Source organism: Amblyomma maculatum, chromosome 3 (assembly GCF_055883805.1).
Source record: "Amblyomma maculatum isolate TAMU_Amacu chromosome 3, ASM5588380v1, whole genome shotgun sequence".
NCBI lineage: Eukaryota > Metazoa > Arthropoda > Arachnida > Ixodida > Ixodidae > Amblyomma > Amblyomma maculatum.
The window spans coordinates 207,383,292-207,397,084 of NC_139346.1; the positions used below are offsets into that span (position 1 = coordinate 207,383,292).

A 13,793-nucleotide genomic window follows, 5' to 3' on the forward strand; every position below is an offset into this window, starting at 1 on the left:
GCAGTGGAGCAAGCGAGCAAGCTCCCAGAGGCTCCTTCCCCACCCCGTGCGCTGGCAATGGACCCGGTCCGGCATGTGGACCGAGCCATCTCATTGGATGACGGGATTTCGCTTCTCCCGTCGTATGTGTTGGAACGCTTCGAGTTCAGGCTTGTCCCGCTTCGGAAACGGGTTGTTTTGTCCGAAATCGACATTTCCGACATCTGGATATGTACATGAGACACGGCGAAAGCGGCGAGAATGTGATGCAAAGGTTGTGAAGCGGGACTGGAGGTGTTTTTCAGCGCATCTCTCAAGTGCCATGGTGAGTGATCATTCGAAAGGTGATGCCGTGAAGCCCAACTCGCCGTTACTGCTTTTCCTCTGCAACAAGTGGCACGTCTGTTTCTGACCATCGGTGTGCGCTGATTTTGCCGACGACTGGACCGAGCTCGTGGAGTGTGTTATTTCCCTACTCTAAAGCGTATGCACAGGCTATGTTCGTCTGCGCGAACCGGCCAGTTAAAGCAAGCCTCGGGTCGCGGTTCTAAAGGAAACTGCCCGTCTCACTATAATGGCCGATTTTGGAACGAGAACGTGTCGGTGGATAAGTACGTTCGCGCTGCTCTAGGCCGCTGTGGACGACTTGTTTCGAAGCGTGTAGACTGCTTCTGCTTCACAGTCGTCATTGTATACGAGCTGAAATAATTGTAGACGAGACGCATGAGCATTGTACTCGCGACAGCCTTTGGAAATGCCTACGTGACTTATCGTAAGTAGGGTAATTTACGAACTGCGATCGTTCGCGCTGTGTACGAAGCCGACATCTCCAGCTGTACTACAACGTGTGAGCAGGCGATCCTTTTGGAGTAGGAACGCGCAGGTAATGTTTGGTAACGTCTAGTGCTGGTCTAGCAACCATTTTTGCGTGCTGCTGCAGTCTAGTCGGTGATTCAATTGCTGATAAAGGAGAAGGCGTCTGCACAGCTCTGCTCTTTCCCGTGTGCTGCTTCGCGCTGCGTCGCTGTAAGAAGCCTTGCTGCCAGGAGTACAGGCACGTGGCGTGAATGTTGAGATGAATGCCCCGTGCTGTTTCTCCGGCTGCCGAGACAGCTTTCGGCGTTGCCGCCTGGGTTTCCTGCTCCGCGCGGCCATGTTATCATATGCTGCTTTGATGCGGAACTTTATCGGCGAAATTTGTTTGCGCTGTTTACTTCAACTGGGAATAGTGCTGTGAGAAGCGTTTGATTTAAAGCTGTCGTCGTATACGGCGTAGGGTCGACGTAATAGCGTTTGCCGCTGCCGCGATCATACCTTCGTGTGAGCCGTTTCACCCTTTAGTTCACGTCCAGCGTAGTGCGCGCCTTAATAGCGCCGTTTCTTTCTTTTTTTTTTTTCTTTTTTCTTTTAAACCACGATATGTACGTGTTAGCACAGTAGCAGTGCGCAATGAACTGATTATTTGTTGTTCGTTGCGCAGGTTGTTTGGTGATGAAGCAGACCTTGCAATGGAAGACATAGAGCGTCAACTGCAACCCATAAGTATGGCTCATGAGGAAGAAGAAGATGTGGATGACCCACAGCAAGAAAGTGGATCTGCCCACTGCAGTGACAGTGATGAAGCTACTGAACAGTCCTTGGGCTCTACGAGCAGTGGGGGCTCTCCTAAGCTCGGTGATGAAACGGGTGAAACCTTCCAGGACAATTCAAACACAGAAGATAACACAGATGTTGATGATGAGCGGGTGCATGAGCCTCAGAGTGAAATACGTGATGGTGAGTTCCAGTTCCAGGTTCAGAGCTTCCACATTGTGAATGCACGACAGGGAAAGAAGCAGTTTAAGTGTGATGTTTGCACAGGAACCTATCAGCATGCTTTCAGCCTCAAAAGACACTTTCTCAGGACACACGTCAACTACAAGTACCTGTCAGAAGCCGATATCACAAACTGCAACATCAATCTCAATCTAGTGCGCCAGCTACGCGAAGAAAGCGATTCTTTGCTGGAAGCTGCTTCAGGAGAGTCCAAGTTTTTAGGGTTATATCGTTGCCACCTGTGTTCTACACTGTTTGACCTGAGGGATGAGTTGAAGGTGCACGTGAGCAGCCATGCAGATGACAATAGCCAGAAAGGCTTCAGCTGTGGTCACTGTGAAATGACCTTCTCCCATCGGCAAAATCTTGTTCGTCACCAGTCCGTCCACTCGGGAGAAAAGCAGTTTTTCTGCAAGCACTGTGACAAGAGCTTTCCAACACAGGCCAACCAGCGGCGCCACGAAAAGACCCATGAGAGCTCAGATTTGCCATTTCCCTGCTCGTTTTGTGCAGCTTCCTTTGTGCATGGTGTGCACCTTCAGAAGCATCTCAGGAAGCATCACCCTGAGCACTACTACCCATGTGAGTCGTGTTCCAAGTTTTTTCTTGAGGAAGAGCAGTTGAAGAAACATAAGGCAACACACAGAGCAGCCCCTGAGAGTTCGACGCCAAAAAGATGCAAGCTGCCAGATGCACGTGCTGTGTTCCGGAGAAAGCGCGTGAAGGACTTTGAGTCTGAAAACAAGTACCTGTGTAGCATTTGCAAGCGCAGGTTTCAAACATTTATTAGCTTGCGCCAGCACAAGAAAGCCGCCCATGCAGCACAGCAGGACAGGAGAACACGCTCACTGCAGCCACGAAAAGAGCCAATAGCTGTTCGTTCTCGCGCAAGTAAGCCAACTGCGAAGGAGTTGTCTGAGGAGGAATTCTACATGACTATTGCTCATCGCATCTCTGAAAACCTGCTGTACTACCTGGACGGCAAGTCACCGCAGCTCAAGATAAAGCAAGACGAATGTGCCTTTCCTGAGGAAAAAAGTCAGAAGGTGGCCGTCCAATACAGCATCCACAACTTTCCTGCCGCGTTTGACATTACTCAAATGATGCAGATCTACTCGAACCGTCTTCCATCTGGCAGCAACACAGTGTCTAATGATGGCTCAGATAACAGTGAAGAAACAGAGTGTATCTTTCTGGGAGGCTCACAGCCAGACCGTGGCTGGCCTCACAGGAACAATGGTGTTGCTAATTCCAGGCCACAGAAGATTGGAGAAAATGTGATAGGGCGCAGCATCCCCACAACCTTCATATGCTCAGTCTGTGCTGAAAAATTTAGTTCGAAGAAGGCCATTGAGGAACACAAAATAAACAATCACCCAAATGTGGTCTGCACTCACGTGGAAATAGAAGGAGAAAATGAAGTACCTCCGGAGCTGTGCTGGACATTCACAAGTCCTGTTGGGTTTTTGCAACACACTACGTCTGTGCCGAGGGCTGAGCCAGTGCCACTCCAGGAGAAGCTTGTCTGCACCAAGTGCAGCTCAAGCTTCAATTCTCGTCTTGACCTCCATCAGCACATCCTTGACTGCGGTTCAAACTCGGACTTCCAGAAGCAGCTGACTAGGGGCTACAGTGTTCACAGCCGCCTTGGCTGCTCAGCTCGACAGCTTGGCATGTCTAGTAGGGACAGCCACTTTAGGGCTAAGAAGAGGTCACACATTGTCGAGAGCCCTTCGGCAGAAGCTAAACGTGCTAAGAGTAGCACTCGTTTACCACAAACCGAAGAGAAAGCCCTCGATTTGAAAATGCATCCTGTAAAGAGCCCGACAGAATCTCTTCCAGATTTGGTGATTGTAGAAGACAAGCCTCCTGAGGAGCAAATCACAATTGAGCAAGATGAAAATCCAGAGCCAGCTAAAAGCGTGCATGACTTTGAAACTGTGACGGAGAGCACAGAAAAGCACGAGATGATTGCGCTTGATGCTCTAGCTGACTCTATGGATGCAGACATAGAAAAACCACAGGATGTGGATATGGCTGTTTTGTCGGGCTCTGATAGTGTACAAAAATCTAGTCCCAATGAATTAATTGATAGTGCAATCAATGATGACAAAGCTGAGGCTCCATCTATTACTGAAAAGACTGATGACATGCCTACCAGTGTGCCTGATATAAAAGAAGAGGTTACTCCACCTTCTAGAGAGGAGATATGTGATGAAATCAGAGGTGAAAGTGACCAATCTGAGTTTGCTGAGAGTGAGCAAGTGCCATCTCCTGTATTTAGTGAAGGCAGGAGGGTTCTGAGAAGCAAGACTGCTGCAGCCAGTGGAACGGGCAGTGTGTCTTCTTCTGCACTTGTCAATTCTCACACCTGCAGCACCTGCAAGCGAAGTTTCACATATCTTGCCAGCTTGAAAAAACATCTAAGGGATATATGCCCCAACAAGAAAGTAGCTGGACAAAGGGTCATAAAAAGACGTAAGGGTGGAAAGGTTTCTAAGAAAGAAGGTTCCTCGAATGAAACCCAACTCCACACATCACCTGCGCATGACGATGTTGAGGTTAAGCAGGAACTGCCAGAAACTACGGGCCTCTCTTTGTTGAGTTCACTACGCTTCCCTGAAGATGCAGATACTAGCGGCCTTGAGCTTCTTGCAAATGCTTCGAGCATGGAGCGGGCAGCATGCACCAGCACGGGGGAAACATCTTGGTCTTCCAGTAGCTGTGCCAACTCTCAGCCACTAAACAGGCAGCAGACAAAAGAGCGTGAAAGTAAAGCTGTGGCTACACTACTTCGCAAGCCCAAAGGGAAAGAACAGGCAGGGGATGCCTGCCCTGATGCTGGTGACATTGAATGCAAGCCAGATATTAAGCCCCACACGCAGGAGCACACCTGCCCATACTGCCTTCACTCATTTGCCTACCTTTCCAACTACCGAAAGCATCTCCGTGAGGTGTGCCTGCTAAAGAAAAAAAAGGCCAAGCAAAATGGGGAAGGTAATGAATCATCGAACGCCAAGGCATCTGGCTCAGATGATTCTCGTTCTCTTGTGGACAGAGCTGATGGCCCTTCCACAATCACTATGTCTTTCAAAGGTCGCATTGAGAATTCAGTCATCAACTTGCTGCGCAACCAATCGAAGCAGGTTGAACTCATTGGGGCCCAAGCAGCCGCAGTCAAAGATCAACCCGGTGGAGCTAACCATTCCTCACCTAATTTTATGACCTTCTCGTGCCCGGTGTGCCACAAGATTTTCCTTTCTTATGTCAAGATGCTGCAGCACCGTCTTTCTCATAAGCTCCAGACGGATGAACCATCAGTGAAGGAGGAGAAGGCAGATATTTCTGATATGACTAGGGCTCATGACATGGAGATGTCTTCAGTGGACGAAGCCGGGCGTGCCTTTGATGCTGCAGGACGACTTGATGGAACTCACTCTCCAACTTCGGTTCCTGCTGCAAAGACAGACGAAGATCAGCGTTTTGACGAAATTCTTGGTATGCGAGGCAGTGATGGTGTTGAGAGCAGCGCAGATCAGGAGGAGCAGAAGACAGAAGAGCACAACTATGCAGCAGTATCTCTAGCTGAGCTGGACAGTCTCCCTGATGAAGATGACATGGAAGGCGAGGATGCAAATGCAGAAGAGGCTGCAAAAGAGGCTATAAGCCCTGTTGTTGAGACGGTGCCTTCTAAATGTAGCCCTGCAGCTGAGACAAAGGTGGCATCTGCAAACAAGAAAGGTGGGGCCAGCAGGAAGAGCCCAGGAAACGATGGTGCTGGCAGGCCATCTCCCAAAGACAAAGCACGCCGTGGAGTGCGCAGACTCTCTGGCAGGGCAGTAAGGACTGCAACCCGGGACAAGCAATAATTGTGCTAAAGCAGACTGAGTTGTGCTCAAGCGTTTTTTTTTTTTTTATTTTTTTTTTTAATCAAGATTTGTGGCTGTATATTTGTGTGACCACGTTTTGCCTTGCCCTTGTATGTTCGAGCAATACCTCACCAAAGTGTGTCATGAGATCTGTTATTTGAAGCAAGGCAATCTTGTGCTCAAGGACACCTTTTAGAAGCCAAGACTTGGCAGTTGTGTGCCTTATGTGTTAAAATGTTGTTGGGCTGCTCAAACTGTGGTGTGCCTTCCAAAATATGTATCTCAGAAAATTTATAAGATGGATTAAGTGAAGAAAAGTTGTCCGCTTATGCTTGGCTGCAAGCTGTGATGGGCCTTTTTGTATTTGCCGTGAAGTGCTTGTAAATAGAAGCATTTTTATTTATGTTTAATGTTTCACTATTGTGCATCCAGATAATTACCTTATAACATTTCTATTTAATATTGAAAATGATGTCCATAGGTCCTGCTATAAACAGTAATTAACATGTTTGGCAGAATTATATTGTAATCATGTGCCTTATTGTTGCTTGTGAGAGATTATTGTTTATTACTTGCAGAGTGTAAATTTAACAGTGAACAGTATTCACCAGTAAAGAGCTGTATCAGTGCCTTGCCATTAACTGCAAATACTGTGTATCTTCTAGTAGAATGCTCATAATGTACAGTTGAATCATACACACTGTTGCATTGACTACCTTCGAATGTGCCTTGACAAAGTCTTATTGTAGTTTACAGAAAATAAAGAGGTAGTATAGTGCCGAAATCGAAATTTTATGCCAGGCCGCCACTTGGAATGCTGTTCGGATAACTGAACGCGATTATTTTGTGACGTATATACAATAAACGCATTTGTCTCTCCTAATGCTGACTCTGGCTACCCTTTCCAACATTATACAGTAGGTTGTGCTTTCCAATGACCTTGACATTTTTCTGCCTCCTGATGAGATGGCTTTCCTGCCAACTTCAGCTGCGATGAGAGTAAGTTGCCTCAAGACAACTAGCGCGGCGCTTATTAGGGTTACACATGCCTGACTCGCAGTGGTAATGTATACAAGCACATGAGCCACAGGTTAGAAAGTTTGTCGTGGTTGAAGCTAATTTCACGCTGTCTGTTGCAAACTTAACGGCAGCTATGATAAGGGTTTCTTCAAATGCGACGTGTCTGAAATCACGCGGTTAGCAGCAAATGATTACTGCATAAATGTATAAAACGTATTTAGAGATTACGGTAAATTCTTATTGCAATTCTTTTAAGTAATCAGCAACATTGGCTAAGCGGTCAATTACAAACAAGCTGCTTAATTTTGTCTGGCTACATGCTTACGGTGCACCTGCGATATTGTGATACAATGGCAAGTGTTCTATGCGGTGCGCAGGAAGTTAGCTATACGTGGGTAACATCACTTCGTCGCTTGTCATCAATGTCATTTGTTGCGTCAGAAGCGAACTTTTTTTTCGCAGCTGCAACTGGCGCGGCCAACTCGCATTGTCGTGGAAACGACAAGGTCCGGAAGGCGAATTACCGCGCTCAGAGGAGCTACAAACTGTGCGACTGCGGTCAGACGTGACAGCTTTGCGGTCTATGGAAAGTCCTCGAAACAAAATACAACTTGCAGCCTGTCAACTGGTTTGACTACTGCGGGCAAAGCGATGCAACGTCGTGGCGCCGTGCTTGACCCATACCGAGATTTACTGGTCCTGATCTCCCGGCATGCACCACTGGGTCGTCCACGTCGCAAATGTTTACGTTGGTTTGTGTTGTGTCTGATGTAAAAGTAGCGTTGGAGTAGCATGCTTGTAACTGATGGGCATCTCGCGCCTACGAAAGCTGTCAGCTGTTTCGCTGCTAGTTTTAAATGATGCAGACTGTTACGGAGTGCAAGCGGTCGCCTCTGAAATGGTAACTCTGTGCCGTACTTTCGTTGGCGCTGCTGCTGTCATGCCTAAACACACGCCTACCGCGTTCTGTCGTCAGCATGTATTGTTGGTTGTCGGCAGCGGTTACACCTTTCGATTAAGCTTAGTTTCGGTTTTTTTTTTTTAGCTATTGTTCTCTTGCAAAACAACTTAGTTTCGTGTGCGCCGTGTTTCTTCGCGTTGTTTTTAAACCTTGTTTCGCTGGCGTCCGCCGTCCTGCATATGAAAAGTGTGCCGTGTCTTCAGAGCTAAGCAGTGCCATTGCTTGACCGTCGACTGCAGGGAACGGATGCGTGCGCAGCGTTTTCGTTCTTCAGCATAGCAAGTGCTTGTGGAATCGGCGTATTCCGCGTTGCAGCTCGTGGTCACGCGCCAGTGTGGTTTCGAAAAAGTCGACTGGCCATTTTAGAACACTCGCTGCTTCGAAGGGATGCAACCTTTGTCGGCGACGTGCTTTGTAACGTAGTGCTTAGTTCCCTTTGCCGCATTTTCTCATTTTTGTTTCTGCCTTGCTGCAGTGAAATTCGGGCGACATGAACACGGCCGTCATCATGAGGAATTCGAAAGTCCGTACATTTTTGTACGTGCTTTTAGGCTGCTGCATGATGTTTACGGTGTTCCTCCTGTCTTCCACGCACACCAAGTTAAAGGACTCGCAGGAATCGAACGACAAATGCCAACAGCAGCGGGACTCGCTCTCTGCTCAACTGCAAGGTGGATATTAATGCTGTTTGGTTCTTTTCGCGTTTGAGTCGGCTGACTCGGCTTTTTCTGAAATCAGTCGGTGGTGTTCTTTCCTGCTTTGGCAGTGCTTGTTCGCAAATGCGTTATGCATTATCAGCTGAACGAAAGCATGGTTTATTCAGCTAATCATTTCGTTGGCGGTATTCGTGTTAAACCGGCATAGCTGTTTATTGGTGTGAAGAGAAAAATATTGGTTCTGGTATCCTGCATTTATTACGAAGATATTTTTCAGTGTTCTTTTTTTTTTCCTTTTTATCACAGTCATATACGTTGATTTGGCGCATGTGAGCTACTACTTTAGCCCAAAGTATATTTTGTGATTAGCCTGCTTCAGACTTATTGTCTTTGGAGCAATCATTACTACTTCGAATTCAGGACATGACTAGAGTAAAGGTGCACAAAATCTTATTTCTGTGATCTCATCTGATAGAATATTGCATTGTAGCTTTATGCATTTTGCTTCAGCGGTCACTGACAGCTACAGCCATGTTACCTACGTTGAAAATTTCTTTCAGAGTGTTTGTTACCTAAACTGCTAATAAAAGACAAGTGCACTTGTGCCATCTTGGAGGGCATTGTTTACGATATTTTTTTTGTATTTTTTGTTTCTCAGGGTGCACTTCAAATATCTTGTTTACCTTAGTTTCAAATACCGTTTTGCATGGTTTCAATTCATTTGATAACTGAAGTGCGTTGATGCATGCGATGTGATGCCAGGATGGAGACAGGTGTTATCTGTAAGTGGATGCACTCACTGCACAGAGGACAAAACACTTGTTTAAAACTTTCGAGCTGTGTGCTCCAGAATTCGATAGAGGTTAAAAAACCACACCTAAAAAAAGAAAGGCAAGGAATGGCAATGTAATCCCATGAGTTTAATTGAACATGTTTTTATCTAGGCGTTTTGAGCCAAAGGTTCTCTAGGTACCGCATGTTGAGTTTGGAAAACATTGAGAACACATAGCTTAGGCATTCTAGAAGCACTTTGCCCTCTGTACAAATGGTGTTTTAGTGGTTACAGTGTAAAGTTGTCAATATTTTTGCAATGACTATTTATTGTTCTTCAGTGTTACAGCCTCGTAAATTATCAAGAGATATTTCCTGATACCGGTTGTGTTTTGCATTTTTGATTTGCAGTCGTTTATGAACACAAAAGCAGGTTGGAGAAGACACTTCAACTGGAGACAACAGACAGGAAAAAGGCTGAAGATGGTAATTCTATTGGCTGTAGCACATTTCTGCCTGGCTGAGTGATTTGAGAAAGATTTGATGTTGGGAAAAGTTGAGGGTCGCCGGAGAAGGGGTAGGCAGCGAACGCGATGGTTAGATGGCATCCTTGAGCCACTGCGGATGAAGTTATGGGATGTTAGGAAGATAGTGAGAGACCGGAAAGCATGGAGTGACATGGTCCATAGGGTCACGAAGAGTCAGACACGACTGAACGACTGAACTGAACAGAGTGTATGCATGCTGCCATTGCCTCAAACATGCAGTGCTAAGTATTGCTGCTTTGAATTATAATGTTTTCAAATCATAACGCAGATTGCTGAAAACATGTTTTGATATCAAGATTTTATTCGTTAGACCATTTCACTGCCACTTCCGAGATTACTCCTGAGACGTCACATACACACCTCCTGCTACTCCTGAATATTCTCGTGTTGTCTCTAACTCACTCCCTGCCACTTCTGGCACTTCTCATATTAAAAGAAATACAGCGGGGAAGTTGTGCGGTCTTTGGAGAAGGGACATAAATACTTAGCACTTGTAGTGTAAATTTTAAACAACAGATAGATCGGATGTTTCTAGATCGGCATCATCATGATTATTACCATCACCATCGCATCACTTCATTGTAGTCGCAGCAGCGCAGCCGTGGTGAGTCATCATGCCATGTGCATCTGCGCTTTGGTAGACGAAGGTATTGAGGAACTGGTCATGAATTCTGGCTCAGATGAAAGTTTACAAAGATGAAGCGTCTCAGCTAAATGGCTTGTTGAATGAAGATGGCAAGGAAGAGCCCCTGCCACCTATGATTGCAAAGAATAAAATGAGACCCAAAGAAGCGGAATAAAAAATGCCTACATGTCATGCAGAGCATGGTAGTGTATTACTAGCATAAAATTTTCATGGAACTAACGTACAAAAGCTGAGCCCAGCCAGCAAAAAAAAAAGAAAAACCTGTAGGGAGTGGGGAGCAATCAGAAAAGAACTCTGCTGTTAAAGGCTTAATGTTCAATGAAGCATGCAGAAAACCAAAGTTAATCAAGGAGGCATGTAGGCATTTATAAAAATGTGTTGATCTACCCTTATGCTTCATTTTTGTGCAGTTTATAAAGGGGAGTACCAACTCGCCCAAGCCTATGTATCATTAATGAGAAAGGCTCTGATTTTATACCTTGTTTTAGCTTTAGCTATTAAAGAACCTGTATAAATTGGTTAATGCTGTGAAAAATTTAAGCGCAGAGACTTTGCTTGCAATCAAAAGTTGATGTAGCATGCATTGCAGGTTTTTGGCATTTACCTGTTAATTGCAAAGTGTGTAAAAGTGCATTATTCTCTTGCTTTGACAATCTTGAGGAAAGCTACGGATGCAAAGTCGAAAAAGCTGTATACTATTGTCATGGTTCTAGATGTGCCTGAACTGTGTACTATTCTAAGCCAATTACAGAGTCCTTTTTGTGTTACTATTGTGATCCTTTTGCTTATATATATATATATATATATATATATATATATAATATATATTACATTTTTTTTTTTTTTTCAGCTGTAAAGACTATCAGAGACCAGTCTGAAAGGGATCGGGTATGCTGATATTATCTTGTCTCCTATCTTAGGATTTGCGTCTCGCTGTTATGGTGATATGCAGATTGATGTAACTGCTGTACAACTTGGCAAGTTAAGGACATTATTGCAGAGCGAGTGAATGAGCTTGTGATGGCTGGCTATGCAACCACTACTTAAAGTAGCATGGGGAGCAAATTTCGGTTGCATGTTTTCTTGTTAACTTTTTTCTATCTGAAACTATATCCATTTTGTGGATGTTTTGGTCAAAAACTATTTTGCCAGTTTAGGGCACTGGAAAGAAGACAACTGCTGAACGAGATCGAAGAGCCATGGAAAATTTATTTTTGGCATTTTGTTGCGTGTCCAAGTCTTTCAGTGACGTTTGGGCAACTATGGTCACACTCAAAGCACTTTCTAGGGTGCAGTCCTATATTATGACTGCAAGTTGTGCAGCAAACACCGTTTCTTTCCTGTCCTTCTTCTGGTTTGTGGTCGTTGAAATTGGGGCAGTCTGTGCTGCTTCCTCTGGGATGATTGTACATAATATGATGCCTCCTATTCAGCCATTCTTTACAGTCCATATGTGCAGACAGGCTTAGCTTCATAGTGCAAGCCCTTGCTCTCCACCAACTGCCCGATCGCATGGTGGCAGTACTGCAGGTGCGCTGCGTCATCGTCCAAATGAAACATGATCATCTAAACTTTCAAAAGCCCTCAAAAATGACCTTTCTTGATAATTTCTTGGACTTGCAGTAAAACACGTAGCTCCCACAATAGTACTAATCAAGTCGCATGCACCAAAGATGGTGTCTCCACCGCAGCGGCGCAGTCTTTTTTGTCGCTGCTGGCACTTAATTCATTATCATCATCATCTGGTGAAGGCACAATGGTCTTTGCTAAAATCATTTTTGCTTTCACTAGTAGTGCACGAATTCTTGCCATTGAAAGCACTCAGCAAGAATTCCACTGAGCTTTGCTGTCAACAATGCAAATATGCCAGTGCTCAGAGCAAAAAAAAAAAAAAAAAAATTCAAAGTGCTTTTTTATAGTGTACAAAAGCAAACCATGCGGAAAAATAGTATTTGTTAAGAGGTGGTGGTTAATGCATAGTTAAAAAGACGCACGAAATTCAATCACTGTAAAGCTTGTTGTGTGGTGCCTAACAATGAACCAGAAAGGCCGTGTTGCATTATAGGAAAAGGCCCAGCAAGGAACCACAGAGGGTTATTGATACATTTTACATTAGTACTGCATGGGGATCACTGCATCATATCTGCCTACAGCCACTAAATAATTTTTAATAATTTACAACTGAAGTTTTTCTCTCGGATATTTCTCTCATAGATTTTGGTTTCATGGGCTGAGCAATGGCTATGATGTCAATGTTTTGTATGGACTGCTTTCACAATCGAGGAAAATAGTGGAGCTGGGGAGGGGCTCTCTCCTCTTTTGGACTGGTCGGCCTTTTGGCCGGCAGTGTTCAGCTTGTGCTGGTCATGAAAACCATGTTTTCTTCTCTGTGAATCCTAGCTCAACATTATTCATGCTTAGCATACTTAGGTATTGTGCAGGAAGGATATATCTACAGAAACATGCACCACCCTAGCTGCCGCATCCTCACTGCGTTACCTTGAACTCGCTTTAATGGCACGCATAGATGTATTTAGGTTTTATGCAAGCAGTGCCAAATTTCTGCATATTAAAAACACTTCAGGCACTTATGTGGCTGTTTCCTATCATAAGCAGCTCTATTGCATGCTTCTACTCACAAAGGAACCAAGAAATTTGATAGGATGATTGTGCACAAAATATTCTTTGCAACGAGACGAAATATAATTATATGAAAACAATCATTGGGAATTCCAATTTTACATGTTGTCACTGGAGATGTGTGTCACAGATATGGGTTTTATTTTAAATGCCCACCCACGATTTTCTAGCCGAGGATTCATTGGTAGCTTTAACATGTGTATCAGTGGAAGAACCATCCAACAGCAAAAATGACTCTTGTAGAGAACCACTGGACTGCCGGCTAAATATTCAACTTACTTATTACTTATTATTCTTGCTTACTTCATGCTTGCTGCTTACAGGAGGATGCTTGCTGTAGTGAATTAGCAGGGCAGAAATTCTGTGATATGTTGGTAGTGCTTTAGCATCTTTGTGGTATGCCATATACAATTGAACGATAAGAATACATGAAAGAACATCCTTTTGTTATCCTTTTAAATGCTTGTCCGTAATAAATAAGTTGAATGTTTAGTTGGTAACGTCCCCTCCTAGGCATTGTTTATTTATCACAAGCACTGTGACCATGCCCAGCACAAATTTCTTGTGCACATAGGTGTGTTGCACCAGTGACATCAATACTAGTTAAAGGCTTCAGCATGGTGCTTGTGGCGACAACGAAGTGATTACATTGCAGCCTTCCTTTTCTTTCCTCTTGTGACCTTTACTGAACTTTGCGGTCATAGCCATTGCTCGGCTGTAACAAAAATTGAAATGGTTCTGTAAAAACATGATTGTAAGTTATTTAGGTCTTAGGCTAATATATGGGGATTTGTCCATAGTAATGTTTTGCGCATCATAAGAAAGAATAAAATAGCCAACCAAAAAATGGGTGTCTGTACTCCCTTAAGCGTTACCGCCCATGTTGCA

General features: G+C 44.7%; 2 protein-coding genes across 8 annotated transcripts in view; both read left to right on the forward strand.

Annotated features, from left to right (window-relative positions):
* Nucleotides 1–841: 841 nt before the first annotated feature.
* On the forward strand, nucleotides 842–5,720 carry LOC146197538 (uncharacterized). The gene is made up of 2 exons (XM_084599429.1): nucleotides 842–862; nucleotides 1,460–5,720. The coding sequence occupies exon 2, from the start codon at nucleotides 1,488–1,490 to the stop codon at nucleotides 5,661–5,663; it is 4,176 nt and encodes a 1,391-aa protein (XP_084455555.1). The 5' UTR covers nucleotides 842–862; nucleotides 1,460–1,487; the 3' UTR covers nucleotides 5,664–5,720.
* Nucleotides 5,721–7,219: 1,499 nt separating this feature from the next.
* Nucleotides 7,220–13,793, forward strand: part of LOC146197539 (uncharacterized) — a 47,545-nt gene continuing 40,971 nt past the window's right edge. The window contains exons 1-4 of one of the 7 annotated variants that reach the window (XM_084599437.1): nucleotides 7,220–7,584; nucleotides 8,120–8,315; nucleotides 9,483–9,557; nucleotides 11,116–11,153. In XM_084599437.1, coding sequence (XP_084455563.1) covers nucleotides 8,135–8,315; nucleotides 9,483–9,557; nucleotides 11,116–11,153 — 294 coding nt within the window. In that variant the 5' untranslated portion in view covers nucleotides 7,220–7,584; nucleotides 8,120–8,134. Of the gene's footprint in view, nucleotides 7,585–7,671; nucleotides 8,064–8,119; nucleotides 8,316–9,482; nucleotides 9,558–11,115; nucleotides 11,154–13,793 lie in introns of those variants that run through there. The other 6 variants (XM_084599433.1, XM_084599430.1, XM_084599434.1 and 3 more) reach the window with 6 other exon arrangements.

Coding starts and splice junctions, on each gene's coding strand:
- LOC146197538 (XM_084599429.1), top strand. CDS start 1,488: ATGGAAGACATAGAGCGTCAACTGCAACCCATAAGTATGGCTCATGAG.